This window comes from Microcaecilia unicolor, chromosome 1 (genome assembly GCF_901765095.1).
Source record: "Microcaecilia unicolor chromosome 1, aMicUni1.1, whole genome shotgun sequence".
Lineage (NCBI taxonomy): Eukaryota > Metazoa > Chordata > Amphibia > Gymnophiona > Siphonopidae > Microcaecilia > Microcaecilia unicolor.
Window position 1 is genome coordinate 75,463,674 of NC_044031.1, and position 25,388 is coordinate 75,489,061.

The window sequence follows — 25,388 nt, forward strand, 5'->3', positions numbered from 1 at the left end:
GTGGCCTGGAACCTGGGGTTAATTTTAAAGGCCTTTCTGTGTTCGCCCTTCGAGCCGCTTAGGCGAGCTTCGGAGAAGGATGTGACCCTAAAGACGGTCTTTTTGGTGGCCATTACTTCGGCGAGACGGGTGTCTGAGCTCCAGGCGCTGTCTTGTCGAGACCCATTTCTGCATTTGCACCTTCTAGATGTACGAAGGGCTGTGTTGCAGTATCTGCGCATGTCAAATGCTTTCAGGACCTCTTATCACCTTTTTGTTTTATTATTATTATTTATTGCACTTGTATCCCACATTTCCCCACCTATTTGCAGGCTCAGTGTGGCTTACAAATACCTGTCATGGCATTGCCATTTCAGGGTAAAGAAATACAATTGATGTTACAAAGATGTCAAGAATAACAAGGTTAACATATCAATATAGTCAAACAGTTATAGAAAGGAAACAGTTATAATCAGGAGTCGTGATGGTATATTGTAGTTAGTTATGGATTGTCATGGTAAGCTTTAGTGAAGAGAGAGGTTTTTTTACAAAAGTTGGTTATTTCATTAATTGTTTTTAAGTATTTTGGTAGTGTATTCCACAATTGCGAACTCCTATGTAGGAAAAGCTGGACGCATGTATTAGTTTGTATTTTAATCCTTTGCAACTGGGGAAGTGTAGATGAAGAAAAGTACGGGCAGATCTTTTAGCATTTCTGGGTGGGAGGTCCACTAGGTCATGCATGTATGATGGGGCGTCTCCGTAGATGATTTTATGAACTATTGTGCAAATCTTGAACGTGATACGTTCTTTAAGAGGGAGCCAGTGTAATTTCTCTCTTAGGGGTTTTGCACTTTCATATTTTGTTTTTCCAAATATGATTCTGTCTGCGGTATTTTGGGCGGTTTGAAGTTTCTTGATGATCTGTTCTTTACATCCAGCGTGAAGTGCATTGCAGTAGTCCAGGTGACTTAGTACCATCGATTGTACCAGGTTTCGGAAAATGGCCCTCGGGAAGAAAGGTTTTATTCTTTTGAGTTTCCACATGGAGTGGAACATTTTCTTAGTTGTGTTCTTTACGTGGTTTTCAAGTGTGAGATGTCGATCTGTGGTAATTCCAAGGATTTTCAGAGAGTTAGTGACGGGGAGGGAAAAGTTTGGGGTGGATATGGTGGAGAAGTTTTTTGTGTTATATTGTGAGGTAAGTACAAGGCATTGTGTTTTTTCTGCATTCAGTTTTAGCTGAAATGCATCCGCCCAGGAGTGCATGATTTGGAAGCTTTGTTTGATCGCGTTGCTAATTTCCTTTAGATCGTGTTTGAACGGGATGTAGATCGTGATATCATCTGCATATATGTATGGATTCAGTTTTTGATTGTCTAGTAGTTTGGCTAGAGGTATCATCATTAGGTTAAAGAGGGTTGGTGAGAGGGGAGATCCTTGGGGGACTCCACATTCAGGTGTCCATGGGGCTGATGTCGCCGTTTTGGTAGTTACTTGGTAAGATCTCATTGTCAGGAATCCTTTAAACCAGTTAAGAACGTTTCCTCCAATCCCGAAGTATTCCAGGATGTGCAGAAGTATTCCGTGGTTGACCATGTCGAAGGCGCTGGACATGTCAAATTGCAACAGAAGTATGTTGTTGCCAGTTGCAATTGTTTGTTTAAATTTATTCATTAAAGTTATCAATACCGTTTTTATGCTGTAGTTTGATCTAAATCCTGATTGAGATTCATGCAGAATTGAGTGCTTGTTTAGGTAGTTAGTGAGCTGTTTCGTCACTGCATCTTCCTTGAGTTTGGTTATCAGCGGGATCGATGCTACTGGGCGATAGTTGGTTAGGTCACTTGCAGATTTTTTCGTGTCTTTTGGTAGAGGAGTAAGTTAGGATATTTCCTTTATCTTTTGGGAAAAGACCTTTTTGCAGCATGTAATTCAGGTGTTTAGTGAGGTCAGTTTTGAATTGTTGAGGGGCACATCTTATAAGATTGTTAGGGCAAATATCTAATTTGCATTGCGATTTGGCGTAGTTTTTAAGCAATCGAGAAGTATTGTCGGATGATAGTGTGTCAAAGTTATTCCATGATTGGTCTGCTGGGTATTCCCCAGGTAGTGGGTCTAGACATTCAAGGAGGTTTACATAGTTAGTTGTGTTGGTCGGTAATGTGAGTCGTAGCTTTATAATTTTCTCTTTGAAGTAGTTTGCGAGGTTGTTTGCTGATGGAGTATCCATGTTGTTAGAGGTGATCGGAGTTGTATTCAGTATTTATTTATTTATTGCATTTGTATCCCACATTTTCCCACCTTTTTGCGGGTTCAGTGTGGCTTACAATATGTTGTGAAAAATGGAAATACAGTTTGTTACAACTCGGTTATGGATTACATTGTGGGGAGTTATGCGAGACAAAGTCAAGTATCATTAAGGAATATAACAATGAAAAAGAGCATTGAAACATTGGAAAGGAAACAACGGGAAACTAAAAGGGGCAATATATAATGACAAGAAAGCATGTGGTATACATTTTCTGTGAGTAAAGGTATGAGTGTGGTGAGATTACGGGGGATGAGAAATTCAGAGTGGCTGTAATGATGCAATATTGAACAGTGAGTGTGGGCTTTGTGTTTTGGTTCTTTCCGTAAATTTTCTCAAAAAGATGGGTCTTCAGTAGTTTGCGGAAGGTGGTTTGCTCGTAAATCGTTTTCAGGTTGCGCGGCAGTGAATTCCAGAACTGCGTGCTCATGTAAGAAAAGGTTGACGCGTACAGCGCCTTGTATTTCAAGCCCTTGCAATTAGGGAAGTGGAGGTTGAGGAACGTTCGGGATGATCTTTTAGGGTTTCTGGGTGGTAAGTCTATTAAATCAGACATGTAGGCTGGGCTTCACCGTGAATGATTTTGTGGACTAATGTGCATACTTTAAAAGTAATGCGTTCCTTGAGTGGGAGCCAGTGTAGCTTCTCTCGTAATGGTTTTGCACTTTCATATTTTGGTTTTCCGAAGATGAGTCTGGCTGCTGTATTCTGGGCTGTTTGGAGTTTTCTCAGTATTTGCTCTTTGCAGCCTGCGTATAGTGAGTTGCAGTAATCCAGATGGCTGAGTACGAGGGATTGCACTAGGCTGCGAAAGACGGATCTTGGGAAGAATGGTCTTATTCTTTTCAGTTTCCACATGCAGTAGAACATCTTTTTGGTTGTGTTGTTTGCATGAGTTTCAAGTGTTAGGTGGCGGTCGATAGTGACTCCAAGGATTTTTAACGTTTCTGAGATTGGAAGGTTTAGTTTTGGTGTGTTTATGGCAGTGAATTCATTTATGTTGTACTGGGAAGTGAGTATCAGGCATTGAGTTTTTTCTGCATTTAGTTTCAGGCGAAATGCATCTGCCCAGGTGTTCATGATGTGTAGACTTTGGTTGATTTCAGTGAAGATTTCTTTAATGTCTTGTTTGAAAGGGATGTATATTGTTACATCATCGGCGTATATATATGGGTTGAGGTTATGGTTTGATAGGAGTTTATTTACATGTTGGAATAGTTTGTGTGTCTTTGTAGCCCGGTCCGATTTTATTTTTGTAATAAGATCTTTTAGTTTGTTTGATGTCATATTTATATTTTCTTAATAACTGCTTCCAGGCGTTGAGTGCAGATTCATCTTTTTTCTTATTCCATGCCCGCTCTGATCTTCTGACTTGTTTTAGTTCTTCATTAAACCATGGTATTGAATTTTTTCTATGTGAGGTTCTGGTTTTGTTGTCAGGTCCTCGCAGAGGGTCTCCAGCGTATAAAGCTATTTTTTTTCAGCATATCTGCTGTCTGGCTGGCCTCCGCCTGAAGCCGTTAAGGCACATTCCACAAGAGTGATTTCCTCTTCTTGGGCTGAAACTGGAGCACTCTCTCTTCAAGAGATATGCAGTGCAGTGACATGGGCTTTTAAGCTCTCATTTGCCTGACATTACAGGCTGGATGTGGCTGCCAGGAGGGATGCGCATTTTGGAGCACAAGTGCTGGCGCGTGGTGTGGCCTGTTCCCACCCTATCTAGGGATTGCTTTGATACATCCCATTCGTAATGGATTCATCTACTTGATGATAAGGAAGGGAAAATTAGGTTCTTACCTTGGTAATTTTCTTTCCTTTAGTCATAGCAGATGAATCCATGAGCCCACCCTGATTGATTGATTGATTGATTGATGCTGTGTTGGGTTCAGTTTTTCCTGTAGATATGTTCCCTCATTGGGAGAAGTTGGAAACGTCTTAAGGATTTCTGTTCTGTTACAGGAGATTGAGTTCGTCCCTCCTTTGAATTACTGCTCCTGTTCTGGGACGTTCGTTTGCTGTGAGGAAAGTTCATGTTATTCTACTTTGTGGTGTAACACTGCTTTGGAAGCTTCAAATACTGAGAGGCAGATGGAGCTAGCTGGCCAAGAGGCACTATGGTTTTTCAGTGCTCTCTATCTCCCCCTGCTGGTAGGTGGACACAACCCATTCGTAATGGATTCATCTGCTATAACTAAAGGAAAGAAAATTACTAAGGTAAGAACCTAATTTTTCCTTTGCATTACAAAGGAATTGTGCTGCCATGTTTTGGAGGGGTTGCAATCCTTGTATGGATTATTGGGGCAAACCGTCATACACTTTGTTAGCATAGTTAATGCATGAGGTGATACAGTGTATGAAATGTCTGAGAGGTAAGGGACGAACTGTATTGATTTGCCATAGCATCAAGAAACTGGATCCGAGAACTGAGGAAATGTTTGCTAAATGTAAGATGAGTGAATAATAGCTCCCAAATATTTAAAAGAGTGTACTGACATTTGGGGAATACTAAAGAGAATAGGTGTAATGGGAAGGGGGTGCAGATGTTTACAAATCCAACAAGTGACAGTCTTTTCTGTATTGAAACTCGGTCGATTGGTCCAAAGCCATTCGGCAACAGCTTGCAAACAGGATTGTAGAGGCTGAAGGTTGAGACATACAGGATCAGTGTGGTATACAGCAAACTATCAACTTCATAAATATATGTGTAGAGATATTGATAGTGGCTAGTGGACTTAAGAAGATGTTGAACAATAGTGGAGACAAAATAGAGGCCTGGGGAACCTCCCATGTCAATGGAAAAGGAGAAGATGTTAATTCCTGCATGTGTAACCGAGAAAGATCAAAGCTGCAGGAAAGAAGTGAACCAGGTGTTCTGCTTTAGGTTCTTTCGAGTATATCTCTGTCGGACATAGACCAAAGAGGCGGTCAAAGGTTATTAAATAAACTTTATTCAAGTAATTAAATCATAAACCATACATTACCGCTTGAGTTGACAACATCTCCTGTGGGAGGCTGGGAAGTCCCAATGCAGCCAAACAGAGAGAGTCTCAGCAGGCACAAGGGGCCTAGGCAACACGTCTGTTCCTAGTTGAGACCCTTATTTGGTCACCTTTAACTCCCAGCTTTTATACTGACCAATAAACATGATCTCGTTCAATTGAATGAGGCTGACGTGTAGCTAAGGAGTGACAGTTTCTTAATGCATCCACAGGAACTGGCCAGGTTTCCAGAGATTCATATGAAACATCATCCTTAGCCCTAAATATGTTGTCATTCCATTTAGTACAAAATATTTCATTTAATATGCTAATGCTATCAATTCCTGTCCTGAGAGTCCATTACTTTCAAGAGAGCATTAAATATCCATATGGGAGTTCATTATGTACTTTCAAGAGAACATTAACTATGATATCTATCATTAGTTCATTATGTACTTTCAAACTATGATACTTAGGCAGAACTCAGTGTCAAGCAAAAACTTTTCCATTACACCAGGCCAAGACTGCCTAAAGAGGAAAGAGATTGGAGAAGTAATGTGTGATTAAACTGAAGGCTGCTGATGAATCTATGGACACCAGATAGCGTAACTGAACCCTTATCCAGGTTGACATGGAGTTTGCTTAGCAAGGAAGCGAAAATTGTCTCTGTACTATGTCCCACCTGAAATCCTGACTGCCTGGGGTGTAATACATGAGTACTCTCAGCATGGGCTGGAAGTTGTTGAAAGACTTATTTTTCTGTAAGTTTAGAAAGAAAGGGAATAGTAGAAACAGGATAATAGTTGACTGGAAGTGACACGTCCAGTGTGGATTTCTTTATAACAGGATGAACAGTGGCCATTTTCCAAGCCAAAGGCAGTGAACCTGAAGATAAACTTAAGGAAACAAGTTGAAGTTCTAATGGCAGAAGACTTACTGAAGGAAGAACCAGCCAGCTAGGCGGGATTGGATCCAAGCGGGAAGGAGCAAAATTAATTGAAGCAACTAGTTTTTTTTCAGGAACCCAAGAGTAGAAAGTGTAAACTGTGACAAGGTTGAATCAAGTAACCTAGGTCGTTCAGGGGAAGAACATGTATCTACCAATGGTGGAAAAGATGATTCTAATCTATGAATTTTATGAGAAAACTGTGAACCTAACACTTCCTCTGAAGGAATATCATGGTTAGAGGAAAGTTTCTTAAATTAAAGGTTTCCTTAATTAAAAGCATAAAAGGATAAAACGCCAGGTCTGAGCTATTGAATGTTGCCGGAAAAGACCGATCTTGCTCCTTATTAAAACAAAACATAATTTTCATCATATTGAAATCAAAGAAGTGCTACTCTGTTTTAACAACGTAGAAATAGGACTCAAATTTTTTTCAGTAATTTCTGATCTGACTTCTACTACTTCCAAACAAAGTAACTCCTCTTCAGCTGCAAACATTGCAGATTCTTTTGTTGATAAAATAGCTAAGCTTTAGTCCACCTTTACTTCTTTCCTTCTTGACCCTCTGAGAAAGTCATGGTGCCCTTGACTTTATTGAGCAACCTGTATGTTGCTTCCTTTCCTCATTACTGGTCTTAATTCAACCCAGCTGCTCTAGTATCCCTCCCTTAGAAGAACAATTAAATCATCTGTTCTACAATCTGTTCTCTAGATCCCATTCCATTCTCACTGTATAAGATTACTTAGCATGGCTTGATTTCTTTCTCCCTAATGCTCATTATCAATTTAGCATCAGGTACAGTTCCTTCCTCCTGGAAACATGCTTTAGTCAGATGAGTTCTGAAGAAAGCTAATGCATATACCCTTCTTACATAGGGAATTATCCCCCTATCTCAAACCTCTGTTTTGTCCAAACTTGACTAGAGTTGTTTTTCAACAATTATTGTGGTATCTAGATAAATTTCTTTGACTGGGTGACTAGAGAGTTGGATCGAGGAAGAGCACTAGTTGTGGTGTATTTAGATTTTAGCAAAGCCTTTAACACGGTTCTGCGTAGACTAATAAATAAACTGAGTGCCCTTGGTATGGGCCCTAAAGTGACTGAATTAGGAACTGGCTGATGGAGCTCACTTGGAGGAAACATATGTTACAGTAATGTGCCACAAGATTTGGTTCTTGGAGCAGTTCTTTTAAAATTTTTGTAAGCTATATTGCTAAAGGGTTGTCTACTAAGGTTTTGCCTCTTTGCAGATGATACCAACATCTAAAATAGAGTAGATGCCCTGATGGTGTGGATAACATGAAGTAGGTCCTAACGAAGCTTCAAGAATGGTCTGGAATTTGGCAACTAAGATGTAATGCAAAAAAAATGTAGGGTCACGCATTTGGGCTGTAAAAAAAAAAAAAGTGAACGGTACAGTTTAGGGGGTGAAGAGCTTTTGTTCAAGAAAGAGGAGTGGGACTTGGATGTGATGGATGATGATGATAAGGTAGCCAAACAGGTAGAAGAGGTGACAGCAAAACTAGAAGGATACTTGGGTGCATAGGGAGAAGAATGGCTAGTAGGAGAAAGGTGGTGATGCCCCTGTGTAAGACTCATTTAGTAAATTGTGTACAATTCTGGAGCCCATACCTTCAAAAACATATGTAAACAGGATGGAGGGTGGCTACTAAAATGGTCAGTGGTCTTCGTCATAAAGCGTATGGGAACAAACTTAAAGATCTCAATATGGATACTTTGGAAAATAGTTTGGAGAGAGGAGTCATAGAGATGTTTAAATACCTACGTGGCATAAATGCACAGAAGACGAGTCTCTCTTTCAGTTGATAGGGGCATAGGATGAAGGTGAAAGGGGATAGACTCAGAAGCAACCTGAAGAAATATTTCTTCACAGAAAGCATGGTGAATTTGTGGACTGGCCTCCCGGTTGAAATGATGGAGACGAAAACTGTATCTCAAATCAAGAAAGCTTGAGACTAGTACATAGGATCTCTAAGGGGAGAGTAGGTGGCATGGACGGGCAGACTGGATGGACCAAATGGTCTTTGTTTGCCTTCATTTTTCTAGGTTTCTGTGTTTACCAACACTCTACATCTGCACCAGTCTGGCTTCTGACCACATCACGGCACAGAAACTATTTTAACAGCCTTGCTAAATGATATTAATAAGCAATTGATGGTAGAAATGTTGCATTGGCTATCTCACGCAGTCTTTCATCAGTTCTTTGGCCTGGTCAGTCATTTACTTCTGCTGTTCAAATTAAGGGCTGTTGGGTCTCTTTGGAACCATGTTAAACTGGTTTACTTTGTTCTTACAGGGTGATCTTTTGCAGTGTCTAGCTCCCTCAGTGTTTCTACTATTCTTTTTATCAACTGTGAGAGAAAGAACAGTAGAAACACTGAGAGAGCTAGACAGGGTGTCAAAATGGCAGATGAAGTTTAATGTGAGCAATTCAAAGTGATGCATGTGGGAAAGAGGAACCTGAATTACAGCTACTGTAAACGAGCCTGCTGTGCCAGTATGTGGGGGAAGGCAGCCTCCTCCCCCCCCCCCCCCCCCCGAATAGCCAGAACCCTACAAAATGCCAGCAGTTGAGACTTTAAAATATTTTTTTATTTTCCAAGTTCATGACAAACACTTCAGTTAATGTGTGCTCAGTCTTTTAGGACACGGCTCCCCCTACTTAGCCAGTTATGAAGCCCAACAGCCTTATAACATCAGGGCATTTAGTATCTTCCTGGTTTTGAGAGGCTCCTCCTGGCCCTTATGCCTTGAGACCTTCTCTCCCAGGCCCCAGGCACACCCAATCAAGTGGCACACATTAGGCATTTGGCTTCCTCCCTCAAGCAGCAAACATTAAGCATCTGGCTTCCCCTTCCTAAACAAGCCTTTCCAATTTCCACAGAGTCTCTCCAAACTAATCAGGTTTAAGCTTGGGGGAACCCGGTTGGGTAATTCTTCCAGCCACCTCCCAACAGTCAAGGTTTCCCCAAAGCAAACAGTTCTCACCGAAGAAAACAGGCTTCTCTTTTCAAGCAGGGTTTAAATCAAAATAACTTCCAACCAAGGTAGATGTTCAAACCTTCAGGTACTGCCCTCCTCAGGGCTCTCAGGCTCCCATTTCATTCTCCTCCTTCTCCCTGCTCAGCCTGATTAATCCCCCTCTTCCATCCAATCCTCCTCCTGCTTCTCACCACACCCCCTTCTATTACAGGTGGGCTGCATTATATACTGATTGCGGGTCCAGGGAACTGGGCTCCTTCATTCTCCCTCCCTCTTGTGGTCAGAGACGGTATATGGCCAGCTATCTATCCCCGGGGCTCCCCCAGCTGGGACTAGAAATGCATTCTGGGAGATGTAGTTTAGGGTTTTGCTGCTTTATTCCATACATCGGGGATGTAGTCTTGTCACACTACGTAATGCAAGGTTCCACGTTAGGAGTCACCAACCAAGAAAAAGGGTTCTAGGCGTCGTTATTGATGATACGTTGAAACCCTCTGCTCAGTGTGCTGTGGCAGCTAAGCAAGCAAATAGAATGTTAGGTATTATTAGGAAAGGAATGGAAAACAAAAATGAGGACATTATAATGCCTTTGTATCGCTCCGTGGTTCGACCCTACCTCGAATATTGTGTTCAGTTCTAGTTGCCACATCTCAAAGATATAGTGGGATTAGAAAAGGTACAGAGAAGAGCGACGAAAATGATAAAGGGGATGGGACGACTTCCCTGTGAGGAAAGGCTGAAGTGGCTAGGGCTGTTGAGCTTGGAGAAAAGACAGCTGAGGGGAGATATGATAGAGATCTATAAAATGAGTGGAGTGGAATGGGTAGACGTGAACCCTCAATTCCTAAATTTTAGAGTTGCATTAAAGACTTACTTCAGCAGGCCTATGAAGGCTACTAAGGTTCTGGAAGTGGGTATGGAATAGCTTTGCATCACCACCTCCTCTTTCTACCCCTCCCTCTACTTCTTTTCCTTTTCTTGTTTTAATTTGTAAAGTGCCTTGTTATGTTCCCAGGAAGGGCAGTATATTAAATGTAATAAATCATAAAAGAGCCACTTACTACACATGGTCACAAGCCTAATTTAAACCTCATCCAAAGCACTACCTCTGAATAAAAAGTAACACCTTCAGGACGCCTGCCTGAATTCCTGGCTAAATACTGCCTTTAGTTTCCTCTTAAAGACCTTATCTAGATAAGTAAAAGGTTCTACTCCTCCAGCCCTGTGATGGAAAAGCAAGATGCATGATTCTCGCAGAAGCGGATCTTATAAATAGCAAGTATTGTCAAACGATAGTAGCCCTCTGAATGGAGATGTCTGGGTGGCTTTTAAATCTTTAAAATTGATGTTAAGGTGCTGCAAGCTGCTGTTCCATATTATCTTATGAATCAAAAGAATAATGAGTGGAGTGGTAGATGTGAATCGCTTGTTTACTGTTTCCAAAAATACTAGGACTAGGGGGCAGGCAATGAAGCTACAAAGTAGTAAATTTAAAGCGAATCGGAGAAAATATTTCTTCACTCAACATGTAATTAAACTCTCAAATTCATTGCCAGAGAATGTAGTAAAAGCAGCTAGCTTAACGGGGTTTTAAAAAGTTTTGAATAGTTTCCTAAAAGAAAAGTCTATAAGCCATTATTAAAATGGACTTGGGGAAAATCCACTGCTTATTTCTGGAGTAAGCAACATATAATGTTTTGTACTGTTTTGGGATCCTGCCAGGTACTTGTGACCTGGATTGGCCACTGTTGGAAACACTATGCTGAGCTTTGCTTAATGGATCTTAGGTCTGTCCCAGTATGACAACACTTATGTACTTGATGATTACAAAACTTTGAAACGAATGTGGAAAATAATGGGTAACCGATTTTAATCCAACAAAACTGGTGAAATTTGATCCTTGCAACAAGTTCTTGTTGGTACTCTATTCTGCATTAACTGAAGTGCCCTAAAAATGGCAACTGGGAGTCACAGAGAGCATGTTACACTAATCCCAATGAATTGAGCACCAATACATGATGAACTTTCAAAAATTTCTTTCAAAAATTAGGAAAGAAAAAAGAGGTTCTGTTGATGGGAGATTTCAATCTGCCGGATGTAGATTGGAAGGTTCCGTCTGCCAAATTGGAAAGAAGTAGAGAGATCGTGGATGCTTTCCAAAGTGCTCTGCTCAGACAGATGGTGACGGAACCCATGAGGGAGGGAGCGATGCTGGATCTGGTGCTCACAAATGGGGATAGTGAAATGGTCTCCAAAAAAATGTTCCAGGCCATGTGGAGGCTTCGACGTATCAGATACCTCCTTCCCAGAGACTTGTTCCGTACCCTTGTCCACTGGCTTGTCCTATCCCACCTGGACTATTGTAGTGGTATTTATGTGGGTTGCCAGGCCTCCTTACTGAAAACTTTCCAAACGGCTCAGAACACCGCGGCGAGGCTCATCCTAAACGAGCGGCGTTTTGCACACGCTGACCCCCTACGCTTTAAACTTCATTGGCTACCTGTACAGGAGCGCATTGCTTTTAAGATCTGCTCCCTAACACATAAAATCATCTATGGGGATGCCCCGGAATACATGTTCCCCTTGATTGACCTTCCGCCTAGAAATGCCAACCCTGCTGCTCGGTCCTATCTTCACCTCCATTTCCCGAATTGTAAGGGAGTCAAGTATAAGAAAATCTTCGCCTCGTCTTTCCGTTACTGGAGTCCCAAATACTGGAACACGTTACCTCGCCACCTTAAAACTCAAGTGGACCATGCCCTTTTTAAGAAGTTGTTAAAGACATTCCTCTTTGCTAAGACTTATCCCTCAATTTACCATGTTGATTAAAACATCCCTTGTCCCTTACCCTACTTAGTTCACTTTGTTAGTTTCTTCCCCCATGTTTACTTCTTTATGCTTGCCTAAGCTGTTAAGTTTGTACTCTTATGTAATTCTCTGTAAGCCACATTGCGCCTGCATGTGTGGGAAAATGTGGGATATAAGTAATAAATAAATAAATAAAATAAATAAATGTCCGAGTGGGTGCACACCTGGGAAGCAGTGACCATCAAACGGTTTGGTTTGATATAACAGCTGAAGTGGAGGGCGGCCACTCTAAACTCAAAGTCCTGGATTTCAAGCGTGCTGACTTTAGTAAAATGGGGGAATACCTGAGGAAGGAGATGATGGGCTGGGAGGACGTACATGAAGTGGAAGGGCAGTGGTCCAGGCTGAAAGAAGTAATAAATAGGGCCACAGATCTCTATGTAAGGAGAGTAAATAAAAGCAAGAGAAAAAGGAAACAGATATGGTTCTCCAAGCAAGTGGCTGAGAAAATAAAGGCTAAAGAGTTAGCGTTCCAGAAATATAGAAAATCTCAAGAACAGGAACACGGGGAGGAATACCGGTTGAAACTGAAAGAAGCCAAGAGAGAGGTACGTCTGGCGAAGGCGCAAGCGGAAGAACAAATGGCTAGAAATGTAAGGAGGGGCGACAAAAATTTCTTCAGATATATTAGTGAAAGAAGAAGGACTAAAAAGGGAATTGTGAGACTAAAAGATACTGCGAACCGCTATGTAGATAATGATGAAGAAAAAGCCAATTTGCTAAATAGATACTTTTGTTCGGTTTTCACTGAAGAAAATCCTGGAGAAGGACCGCGAGGGACTGGCAAAAGTACACCTGAGAGTGGAATGGATAGAGCACCGTTCATGGAAGAGAGTGTGTATCAACAACTTGGAAAGCTAAAGGTGGACAAAGCCATGGGACTGGACGGGATCCACCCCAGAATATTGAGGGAGCTCAGAGAGGTTCTGGCAGGTCCTTTTAAAGATTTGTTTAATAAATCCTTGGAGACAGGAGAGGTTCCGAGGGACTGGAGAACGGCGGAGGTGGTCCCTCTTCACAAAAGTGGTGATAGGAAAGAAGCTGGAAACTACAGGCCGGTAAGCCTCACTTCGGCTGAAGGAAAGGATAGTGAATTTCCTAGAAGCCAATAAGTTGCAAGATCCGAGACAACATGGTTTTACCAGAGGGAAATCGTGCCAAAACGAATCTCATTGAATTCTTTGATTGGGTAACTGGAGAACTGAATCATCAACGTGCTATAGACGTAATTTACTTAGATTTTAGCAAAGCTTTTGACACGGTTCCCCACAGGAGGCTCTTAAATAAACTAGATAGGCTGAAGATAGGACCCGAAGTGGTGAACTGGATTAGGAACTGGTTGACGGACAGACGACAGAGGGTGGTGGTAAATGGAGTTCGCTCGGAGGAGGGAAAGGTGAGTAGTGGAGTGCCTCAGGGATCGGTGCTGGGGCCGATTCTGTTCAATATATTTGTGAGTGACATTGCCGAAGGGTTAAAAGGTAAAGTTTGCCTATTTGCAGATGATACTAAGATTTGCAACAGAGTGGACGCCCAGGAGGGAGTGGAAAGCATGAAAAGGGATCTGAGGAAGCTAGAAGAATGGTCTAAGGTTTGACAATTAAAATTCAATGCGAAGAAATGCAAAGTGATGCATTTAGGGAGTAGAAACCCACGAGAGACTTATGTGTTAGGCGGGGAGAGTCTGATAGGTACTGAGGGGGAGAGGGATCTTGGGGTGATAGTATCTGAGGATCTGAAGGCGATGAAACAGTGTGACAAGGCGGTGGCCGTAGCGCGAAGGTTGCTAGGCTGTATAGGGAGAGGTGTGACCAGCAGAAGAAAGAAAGTGTTGATACCCCTGTACAAGTCGTTGGTGAGGCCCCACCTGGAGTATTGTGTTCAGTTTTGGAGGTCGTACCTTGCGAAGGATGTTAAGAAAAGCTACGAGAATGGTATGGGATTTGCGTTCCAAGACGTATGAGCAGAGACTTGCTGACCTGAACATATATATACCCTGGAGGAAAGGAGGAACAGGGGTGATATGATACAGGCGTTCAAATACTTGAAAGGTATTAATCCGCAAAAAAATCTTTTCTGGAGATGGGAAGGCGGTAGAACGAGAGGACATGAAATGAGATTGAAGGGGGCAGACTCAAAAAAGATGTCAGGAAGTATTTTTTCACGGAGAGGGTGGTGGATGCTTGGAATGCCCTCCCGCAGGAGGTGGTGGAGATGAAAACGGTAACGGAATTCAAACATTTGTGGGATGTGCGTAAAGGAATCCTGTGCAGTAGGAATGGATCCTCAGAAGCTTAGCCAAAATTCTCCCTTTTTTCAGGCACCATCGAGTCATTTTATTTGGCCAGCGAAGTCTTCTCGTTCATGTCCACCAAGACTCCCAGTGGCTTCAAGCATTATACCCGGTGCAACCGGACCATCTCAGAGAAGGATACCCATTCTTGGTGTGTGCAGTGTGTTGGGCCTGATCATAGCCCTGCTGAACTGTGTTTTTAAAATTTTTTTTATTTAACACATTTATATCCTCCATTTCCCCACTAGTTGTAGGCTCAGTGTGGCTTACACAATACCGTAGTGCAGGCTACAGTTAGTAAAATACAATTAAACAATGTAATAATAAGATAGTAATCATATATGCAACGTGTAAAACAACAGGGATAATAAAAGATAATTAAAGATAATAGAGTCCATGAATTTTGCTGTAACAAAGAAGTAAGATAGGTTGAGTCTGGAAAGTAAGCCTTCTTGAACAGGGTGGTCTTCATTAATTTCCTGAAATTTAGATGGTTCTGAATTGATCTTAAGATTTTGGGTAGTGCATTCCATAGTTGTGTGCCTATGAAGGAGAAGCTGGATTCATGGGTAGATTTGTATTTAAGTGTTCTCTGTCTTTGTATGAATAAGTGGACCCAGGTTTCTCTAGAGGCTGAACATGAGAAGATCTTTGAAGCCAAGTTCGGTTCCTCGACATTGGCATCGGCATTGAGGTCGGAGGCGTTGGCATCGATGTTGAGCATTGCACCGGCATCATGAGCAACAGTAAGCATGGCTGCATCAAGACCCTTAGACATTGGGAGCAGCAAGGTCTCCACCTGTCTCAAGGCCTCCTGCTTTGCAGGCCCCCTGGGACAGTCCATCGTTGGACTCAACCCCGAGGCAATTTGACGATTTGACGTCGTCCTCAGCAGCACCAAGGAGCATGGGTGACGTGCTTCGTGTGAAGGTCAAGAAGCATTGTCATTAGTCATCCTCTTTACATGGTGCTGGGAGCTCCGTGGCTTTAAAGGATTCAGTACTCGAGAAGCGTCGGAGCCGGGAGGGCCGCTCTCCCTCCATATAGGAGATGCTGATGTGACTGTCTCCAAGCAGCCAAGATCCTTCTCTCGTATTGACCCCAGCGGTTCTGCATACTATGCCTCAACTGGCACCCCAGCTTTTCCTGGTGTCGGCCCTTGATGAGCGTATCTGGGCCTTGCTCCCTGAGCTGCTGGATGGCCTTTATACAGCGATGTTCATTGGTATCGGGGGTGCTTGCGCCTGCCATAGCTTTCGCTGCGACCTCTCCTGGCTCTAAGCCTGTGGTACATCCTCCGATTCTGGCGCCAGTTGTGTCTCTGGTATCGACTGCCACCCAAGCCAGTATCCCCTCGACGTTGATGGAGAAAGCTTCACTGGAGTCGAGACAGGAGCCGGTTTCTTGACGCCGCACCGGAGGTCATGGTTCCTCGGCATCAAGGCAGGTTCGGTCTCGGACATCCCATAGGAAGATACTATCCAACACCGAGGAGGAGCGCTCCTGGGGGAGTCAGAGGAAGATCCCAGATACTTTTCCTCAGATGAGTCTTATGGGATTTCCTCTGAGCCCTCTCCACCACCTGAAAGGAGATGGTCTCCGCCAAAGAGCCTTTCATTCCCATCTTTTGTCAAGGAAATGACTGACCCCATTCCATTTCCTTTAGTGGTGGAGCATGAACCCAGGGCCAAAATGCTTGAAGTCCTGGACTATACATCTCCTCCTAAGGCGGCTGTGACTGCACTTCTCTACAAGGTACTCCGTGAAGTTCTTGTCAGGAACTGGGCGTCCCCTCTATCGGTCCCTGTCGTGCCCAAGAAGGTTGACACCCAGTATCGGCTGCACAGTTTGTCTGGTTTTGATAGGCCTCAATTGCCTCACAATTCCACGGTAATGGGGTCCGCTCTCAAAAGAATATACCTCGGTGCACCCAGGTAGAGAAGCTAGAACTCTGGATTCTTTTGGAAGGAAGATGTACCAGGCTTCATTGCTCATTTTCCATGTACAACCTTACCAGTTCTTCATGAGCATCTACTTGCGAAACTCAATGTGCAAGTTGTCAGACTTGGCTGAAATGCTCCCTCCATGGCAGGCCGAGTCAGTTCGCCAGTTGGTCAAGCAGCATAAGGTGTGTCAAAAGTTCTTGGCCAGGAGCACTTACGACACTTTTGATGTTGCATCCAGGATTTCTGCTCAAAGTATAGCAATTCACAGACTCTCATGGCTGCATGTTTCTGATTTGGATCAGCAGAGGTTGGTGGATGCCCCATGCCAGGGAGATAACCTTTTTTGGAGAGAAGGTTGAGGAGGTTGTAGACCAAATCAAAAAACACACTGATACCATCTCTTCTCTCTTCCGCTGGGCACCTTTTGCATCAGCCTCCTCAGCTAGGAGGACTTGTCGCAAACCAAACAGGAGTTCCTATTACTATTCTAGGTGTAGGTACAACCCTTCGGCTCGCCAGCCTACTCAGGCTCAATCCCACGACACTCAGTTACTGCAACAGCGTGTACCTAAGGCCCCTGCTGCTCTCCAGTCAAAGGAAGGGATGATGTTTTGACTGGCTCCAGCAGATCATAGCCACAGTAAAAGTGTCTGTCCCAGACGACTTGGTCGGGGGGGGGAGGCTAAAATGTTTTCACCAAAGATGGCCTCTTATAACTCTGACTGATGGGTTCATCAAATATTCCATCTCAAATATGCCCTGAACTGGCATCTCAAACCTCCAAATTGACCACCGAGATCTCAATCCTTCATCTCTCAGCACAAGCAGGTACTTGCAGAGGAACTCTCCGCCCTTCTGAAGGCCCATGTGGTTGAGCCCATTCCACCAGGGGAGGAAGGGCAGGTACTCTATTCCAAATACTTCCTTATGCAATAGAAAACGGGGGGGGGGGGGGGGGGGGGGTGCGTTTCATCCTAGACCTAAGGGCCCTGAACAAATTCCTAGTCTGAGAAAAGTTCAGGATGATTTCCCTGTGTACCCTTCTCCCAATGATTCAGGAAAACGATTGGCTATGCTCTCTGGACTTAAGGATGCAAATACTCATATCCCGATTCTTCCAGCCCACTGTAAGTATCTTTCGGCTGGAAACACATCTCTTACAGTACCACGTGCTTCCCTTTGGCCTTGCGTCAGCTCCCAAGGTCTTCACCAAATGTCTATCGGTAGTTGCAACATTGCTAAGCAGCCTGGGATTTCATGTGTTCCCATATCTCGACGATTGGCTGTTGAAGGGCACCTTGAAGGAGGGTGTTCAGGTGTCAATGTGGATGACTATTCGGGTGCTCAAACTACTAAGGTTTGTTTTAAACTACCCCAAGTCCCATTTCCGCCTTGTCCAGCAATTGGAGTTCATAGGATCCCTGCTCGATACTCTGATGGTACGAGCCTACCTCCTGGACATGAGAGCGGACAGTCTTCTCGCACTTGCGTCCAAGGTTCGTGCTTCACAGCAGGTCATAACTCCGCAGATGTTGAGATTGTTGGGTCACATGACCTCCACAGTGTGTTACGCCCATGACACGCCTTCACATGAGATCAGTTCAATGGTCCCTGGCTTCGCAGTGATATCAAGCCACGGGAAGTCTGGAGAATGTCATCCAAGTGTCCACAGAGCTTGTACGCTCCCTTCAATTGTGGACCATTGGATCCAATTTGACTCTAAGACTCCATTCCAAATTCCTCTGCCTCAAAAAGTGCTGATGTCGGATGCAACTGTCCTGGGATGTTGAGCTCATGTAGCTGAGCTTCACATTCAAGGAGTTTGGTCTTCTCAGTAAACCAATCTTCAGATCAATCTCCTGGACATCCGGGTGATCTGGAATTCTCTAAAGTTTTTCAGAGATCGGCTGTCTTACCAAATTCTAATCAAAACAGACAATCAGGTTTCAATGTATTACACCAACAAGCAAGGGGAGCACCAGATCACGACTTCTGTGTCAGGAGGCTATCTGGATGTGGCATTGGGCTCGCCAACATTGCATGTTCCTTTGAGCCACTTATCTGGCGGGCAAAAACAATACCCTGTTCAACAGACTGAGCAGGATAATGCAACCACATGAGTGGTCTGTCAATATGGGCATTGCCTGTAAGATCTTCCAAGTGTGAAGCACTCCCTCAGTGGAGTTTTTTTTTTTTGCCACTCTGCTCAATCACAAGGTCCCTCAATTCTGTTCCATGCTTCAGGCCTACGACTTACTAGCGTCCGATGCCTTCCTCCTTAATTGGGGGACAGGTCTTCTGTATACATATCCTCCCATACCTCTAGTATGGAAGACTTTGTTGAAACTCACGCCAGACCGCGGAACTATGATTCTGATTGTGCCATACTGGCCTCGGCAGGTCCCCTCTTCTTCTGTAGTGGAAATTGGAGTGTTTTCTGACCCTCATCACAAAGAACAAGGGATCACTTCTACATTCCAACCTCCAGTCTCTGGCTCTCACAGCTTGGATATTGAGAGCCTAGAATTTGCTTCCCTGGGTCTTTCGGAGGGTCTTGCTTGCTTCCAGGAAAAGACTCCAGTAAGCGGGTGCTATTTTTTTTTAATGGAGGAGGTTTGCTGTCTGGTGTGTAAGCAAGGTCCTAGATCCCCTTGCTCTCCACTAAGCTGTTGTTTAGCTTTTGTAAATTCCAGACCAGGTAACGCGTCTTGGTGTTGCCCACTTGTCAGAATTATAAGCCACTTGTGAGAATATAAAGCCTTCTGTCTTTGGAGAATACCTGTTACAGGTAAGTATCTTCGCTTTTCCTCCTGTTTTAAAAGTATTTCCATTTAATTTCATTGCGTGTCTCTTGGTCTTTGTACCTTTTGAAAGAGTGAAAAATCGATTCATTTCTACCTATTCTACACATCATGAATTTATAGACCTCGTGTCTCTTTTTCAAGCTGAAGAGCCCTAATCTCTTTATTCTTTTCCTCATATGGAGGAGTTCTATTTTCTTTATCATTTTGGTTGCTCTTATTTGATTCTTTTATAATTCCACTATATCTTTTTTGAGATACTTCTCAAACTGCATTAATCATTGAAAGAACAGTTCCATCCTGGATGTCACCCACTTGTGTGCCTCACTCAGTTCTACTTGTGGATGGGAAAAGTTATTTTCAGCACTCGGAGTAAATTACTTTGCCTGGAGCTTTGTGATGTTATTTATATATCTAACAGAGTAAAAGCTGCTTTCTTCCCTTACCGGTGTTGCCCTTCAGCACACTAATAAAGCTAAACTCTCTATTACTTGCACTTTAAAATTGAAATTCTGCTTAATAAACTCAGCATTTCTCTTGATGGGTCATGTTGCATGTTTCTAATTACTCTTTGATCTTAAGGGGTCTTAACTTCAGCCTCTGAGGGCCAAAAACCAATTGGGATTTCAAGATTTCACTAATGAATATGCAGAGAAGTTTTGCGTACAATGGCGGCAGTAGTATGTAAATCTCATACATATTTATTATGGGTATCCTGTAAATCAGATGTGTTTGGGGCCCTCTGATTAGGAATTTGAGACCCCTGCTTTAGTTTGCCTTCACAGTGATTCTTCTTCCTTTGACTTGCTAGCAGTGATCAGTCTTGTGGGCAGGGACAACTGTTAAGAGAGAATACTGAATTTTTAGATTGTTGGAATAATTGTTTTTCTATAAAAGCAGTTAGGGCTTCATATATAGCATGCATTTTTTCAATAAATAGTGATATTTTACATCTGCCAATGTCACAGCTCTTGTTTTGTTGTAGTCATTTGTCCACAAAGCATGACTGAGTGGTTCTTCTCATGTTTTCTAGTGAACTTGAAGATGACTTACTTGAGGAAGATTTTCTGTCTGGTAAAAAGGTAAGCAAATTGTGGTGATGTTTACAGTGTTCATGAGAGTTGAGAATGAGCAAAATTATGTTGTCCACAAAATTTGCTTGTCTCAGAAATGAATAAACCACCATGCTTAATTCTATGAGAACAAGACTAATCATAGAAATTGCATAATTTCTGAACCTTTCATATTGTGGGTTTCATACATGCTCTGTAGTTTGACTAGTGTGTTAGCATATATATTATATATATCTACTATAATAAAACGCACCCTCAACGTTCTGAGGACACTGACGTCACTGCAGGCACCGGTTCGTAAGTTCATGGTGTTCTCCGAGGACAAGCAGGCTGCTTGTTCTCACTGATGGGTGACGTCCACGGCAGCCCCTCCAATCGGAAACTTCACTAGCAAAGGCCTTTGCTAGTCCTCGCGCGCTCATGCGCACCGCGCATGCGCGGCCGTCTTCCCGCCCGAACAGGCTCATGTTCGTCAGTCTTCTTTTGTCCGCGCTCGGTACGGTCGTGTTTTCGCCGTGTCGGGCCCCGCAAAGTCGACCTCGCGCGTTCGTCGTGTGTTTTCAAAGAGAAAAAATTATAATCCATTCTGTGTGGGAAAAGACTCTTGGTCTTTTCTTCCCCCGCTATTTTCAGCTTTCGCCCCGGTAAGTTTTCTTTCGTCGTCGGGGTAGGCCGCTTTTAGGCCTCGGGTCGAAGTTTTCTTCCCCTTGTTTTTTCGGTGCCTTTTCCGCCATTTCGACTTTTGATCTCGCCGGCGTGATTTTTCCGCCCATGACATCGAAGTCTACCAGCGGCTTCAAGAAGTGCACCCAGTGCGCCCGGGTCATCTCGCTCACTGACAGGCACGCGTCGTGTCTTCAGTGCTTGGGGGCTGGGCACCGCCCGCAGGCCTGTAGTCTGTGTTCCCTTTTGCAAAAGCGGACTCGGGTAGCGAGATTGGCCCAGTGGAACGTTTTGTTCTCGGGCTCTTCGTCGGCACCAGCACCGGAGGTATCGAGTGCATCGACGTCTTCAGCGTCCAGAGCTTCATCCTCGGCCGCCAGTGCATCGAGGCATCGGCCCTCTGCATCGGCGCCGAGACATCGGATAGCTGCATCGACGTCGGTGGTACCGGGACCTCGTCTGCTGATGTCGTCGGACGGTGGTGCTTCGTCTGGAGTGCAGGTGAGGGCTGTCCATTCCCCTGCTGGTGGCGGTGAGCCTTCGGGTGGGTCTCCCCCTACCCTGAGGGCTCCTGCGGTACAGCCCCCCCGAGACCGACCTCCTTCGGCCTCGGCCCCGAGGAAGCGACGACTGGATTCTACGTCCTCCTCGTCGGTGCCGGGAAGCTCCGGTGACATGCTTCATTCCAAGAAATCGAAGAAGCATCGTCATCGGTCTCCTTCCCAGGTCGGCACCGAGAGCTCTGGGTCGCCGAGGGAGTCGGCACCCACCAGGCATCGGCACCGAGAGGACCGCTCACCCTCTGTTCAGGAGGTGTCGATGCGCTCCACTCTGGACAGCCCGGAACAGCCTCCACGCCCGGAACAGGTTCTGACGTCGACGCCTGCATCGACCTCCATGCCTTTCTCTGCAGCCGCTCTGAACGAGAGCCTCCGGGCCGTTCTCCCAGAGATTCTGGGAGAGCTGTTGCGCCCTACCCCTCCGGTACCGGCGGTGCTTGCGCCACCGGTACTGTCGAGCGTGGCGCCGGCTGGCCCATCGCCCGAGGTGAGGTCTCCGGCGTCGGTGCCGCGTGCGGTACCGGCTGCCGTCGCCTCCCAGGAAGGCTCCCCGACTACGTCGGCGGAGGGAGCTTCGCCGATGCGGGCGAGGGAGTCTACCTCTCGACGCCCCCATCGTGGACGTGGCTCCACAGAGTCGAGTCGGGCACGGTTGCAGACACAGGTCCGTGAACTTGTGTCTGACACCGAGGGTGAGGCCTCGTGGGAAGAGGAAGAAGACCCCAGATATTTCTCTGACGAGGAGTCTGAGGGTCTTCCTTCCGATCCCACTCCCTCTCCTGAGAGACAGCTTTCTCCTCCCGAGAGTCTGTCTTTTGCTTCCTTTGTCCGGGAGATGTCTACGGCCATCCCCTTCCCGGTGGTTGTGGAGGACGAGCCCAGGGCTGAAATGTTTGAGCTCCTGGACTATCCTTCTCCACCTAAGGAAGCGTCCACTGTATCCATGCACCATGTCCTAAAAAAGACATTGCTGGCGAACTGGACCAAGCCTTTAACTAATCCCCACATCCCCAAGAAGATCGAGTCCCAGTACCGGATCCATGGGGACCCAGATCTGATGCGCACTCAGTTGCCTCATGATTCTGGAGTTGAGGATCTGGCCCTAAAGAAGGCTAAGAGTTCTAGGGAGCATGCTTCGGCGCCCCCGGGCAAGGACTCTAGAACCTTAGACTCCTTTGGGAGGAAGGCCTACCATTCCTCTATGCTTGTGGCGAGCATACACATGCGGAACAATGTGCGGCAGTTGGCGGGCTTGGTTGATGCGCTCCCCCCTGAGCAGGCCAAGCCTTTTCAGAAGGTGGTCAGGCAGCTGAAGGCGTGCAGAAAATTCCTGGCCAGAGGGGTGTATGACACCTTTGATGTTGCGTCCAGGGCCGCTGCTCAAGGTGTGGTGATGCGCAGGCTCTCATGGCTGTGTGCCTCCGACCTGGAGAATAGAATCCAGCAGCGGATTGAGGACTCGCCTTGCCGTGCGGATAACATTTTTGGAGAGAAAGTCGAACAGGTGGTAGAGCAGCTCCACCAGCGGGACACCGCATTAGACAAGTTCTCCCGCCGGCAGCCTTCAGCCTCTACCTCTACAGGTAGAAGATTTTTGGGGGGAAGGAAGACTGTTCCCTACTCTTCTGGCAAGCGTAGGTACAATCCTCCTCCTCGACAGCCTGCGGCCCAGGCTAAGCCCCAGCGCGCTCGCTCTCGTCAGCAGCGTGCGCCTCAGCAAGGCCCCTCGGCTCCCCAGCAAAAGCAAGGGACGAGCTTTTGACTGGCTCCAGCAGAGCATAGCCGACATCCAAGTGTCAGTGCCGGGCGACCTGCCAGTCGGAGGGAGGTTGAAAGCTTTTCACCAAAGGTGGCCTCTCATAACCTCCGATCAGTGGGTTCTCCAAATAGTCCGGCAAGGATACACCCTCAATTTGGCCTCAAAACCTCCAAATTGTCCACCGGGAGCTCAGTCTTACAGCTTCCAGCACAAGCAGGTACTTGCAGAGGAACTCTCCGCCCTTCTCAGCGCCAATGCGGTCGAGCCCGTGCCATCCGGGCAAGAAGGGCTGGGATTCTATTCCAGGTACTTCCTTGTGGAAAAGAAAACAGGGGGGATGCGTCCCATCCTAGACCTAAGGGCCCTGAACAAATATCTGGTCAAAGAAAAGTTCAGGATGCTTTCCCTGGGCACCCTCCTTCCCATGATTCAGGAAAACGATTGGCTATGCTCTCTGGACTTGAAGGATGCCTACACACACATCCCGATACTGCCAGCTCACAGACAGTATCTGCGATTTCAGCTGGGCACACGTCACTTCCAGTACTGTGTGCTACCCTTTGGGCTCGCCTCTGCGCCCAGGGTGTTCACAAAGTGCTTGGCTGTAGTAGCAGCGGCACTTCGCAGGCTGGGGGTGCACGTGTTCCCATATCTCGACGATTGGCTGGTGAAGAACACATCCGAGGCAGGAGCCCTGCAGTCCATGCAGATGACTATTCGCCTCCTGGAGCTACTGGGGTTTGTGATAAATTATCCAAAGTCCCATCTTCTCCCAGTGCAGAGACTCGAATTCATAGGAGCTCTGCTGGATTCTCGGACGGCTCGCGCCTATCTCCCAGAGACGAGAGCCAACAACTTGTTGTCCCTCGTCTCGCGGGTGCGAGCATCCCAGCAGATCACAGCTCGGCAGATGTTGAGATTGCTGGGCCACATGGCCTCCACAGTCCATGTGACTCCCATGGCCCGCCTTCACATGAGATCTGCTCAATGGACCCTAGCTTCCCAGTGGTTCCAGGTTGCTGGGGATCTAGAAGACGTAATCCACCTGTCCACGAGTTTTCTCGAATCCCTGTATTGGTGGACGATTTGGTCCAATCTGACTCTGGGACGTCCCTTCCAAATTCCTCAGCCTCAAAAAGTGCTGACCACGGATGCGTCTCTCCTGGGGTGGGGAGCTCATGTCGATGGGCTTCACACCCAAGGAAGCTGGTCCCTCCAGGAACGCGATCTGCAGATCAATCTTCTGGAGTTGCGAGCGATCTGGAACGCTCTGAAGGCTTTCAGAGATCGGCTGTCCCACCAAATTATCCAAATTCAGACAGACAACCAGGTTGCCATGTACTACGTCAACAAGCAGGGGGGCACCGGATCTCGCCCCCTGTGTCAGGAAGCCGTCAGCATGTGGCTCTGGGCTCGCCGGCACGGCATGGTGCTCCAAGCCACATATCTGGCAGGCGTAAACAACAGTCTGGCCGACAGGTTGAGCAGGATTATGCAACCTCACGAGTGGTCGCTCAATTCCCGTGTAGTGCGACAGATCTTCCAGGTGTGGGGCACCCCCTTGGTAGACCTCTTCGCATCTCGAGCCAACCACAAAGTCCCTCAGTTCTGTTCCAGGCTTCAGGCCCACGGCAGATTGGCATCGGATGCCTTCCTCCTGGACTGGGGGGAGGGTCTGCTGTATGCTTATCCTCCCATACCTCTGGTGGGGAAGACTTTGTTGAAACTCAAGCAAGATCGAGGCACCATGATTCTGATTGCTCCTTTTTGGCCGCGTCAGATCTGGTTCCCTCTTCTTCTGGAGTTGTCCTCCGAAGAACCGTGGAGATTGGAGTGTTTTCCGACCCTCATCACACAGGACGAAGGGGCGCTTCTGCATCCCAGCCTTTGGTCCCTGGCTCTCACGGCCTGGATGTTGAGAGCGTAGACTTTGCCTCTTTGGGTCTGTCAGAGGGTGTCTCCCGCATCTTGCTTGCTTCCAGGAAAGATTCCACTAAGAGGAGTTACTTCTTTCTATGGAGGAGGTTTTCCGTCTGGTGTGACAGCAAGGCCCTAGATCCTCGCTCTTGTCCTACACAGACCCTGCTTGAATACCTTCTGCACTTGTCTGAGTCTGGTCTCAAGACCAACTCTGTAAGGGTTCACCTTAGTGCAATCAGTGCATACCATTACCGTGTGGAAGGTAAGCCGATCTCAGGACAGCCTTT

At 45.8% G+C, this 25,388-nt stretch overlaps 1 protein-coding gene across 7 annotated transcripts in view; it reads left to right on the forward strand.

Annotated features, from left to right (window-relative positions):
* RBM33 (RNA binding motif protein 33) overlaps positions 1–25,388 on the forward strand; it is a 453,495-nt gene that overhangs the window by 39,321 nt on the left and 388,786 nt on the right. For all 7 annotated transcript variants that reach the window (XM_030198521.1, XM_030198536.1, XM_030198551.1 and 4 more), the window contains exon 3: positions 20,160–20,208. In XM_030198521.1, coding sequence (XP_030054381.1) covers positions 20,160–20,208 — 49 coding nt within the window. The remainder of the gene's footprint in view (positions 1–20,159; positions 20,209–25,388) is intronic.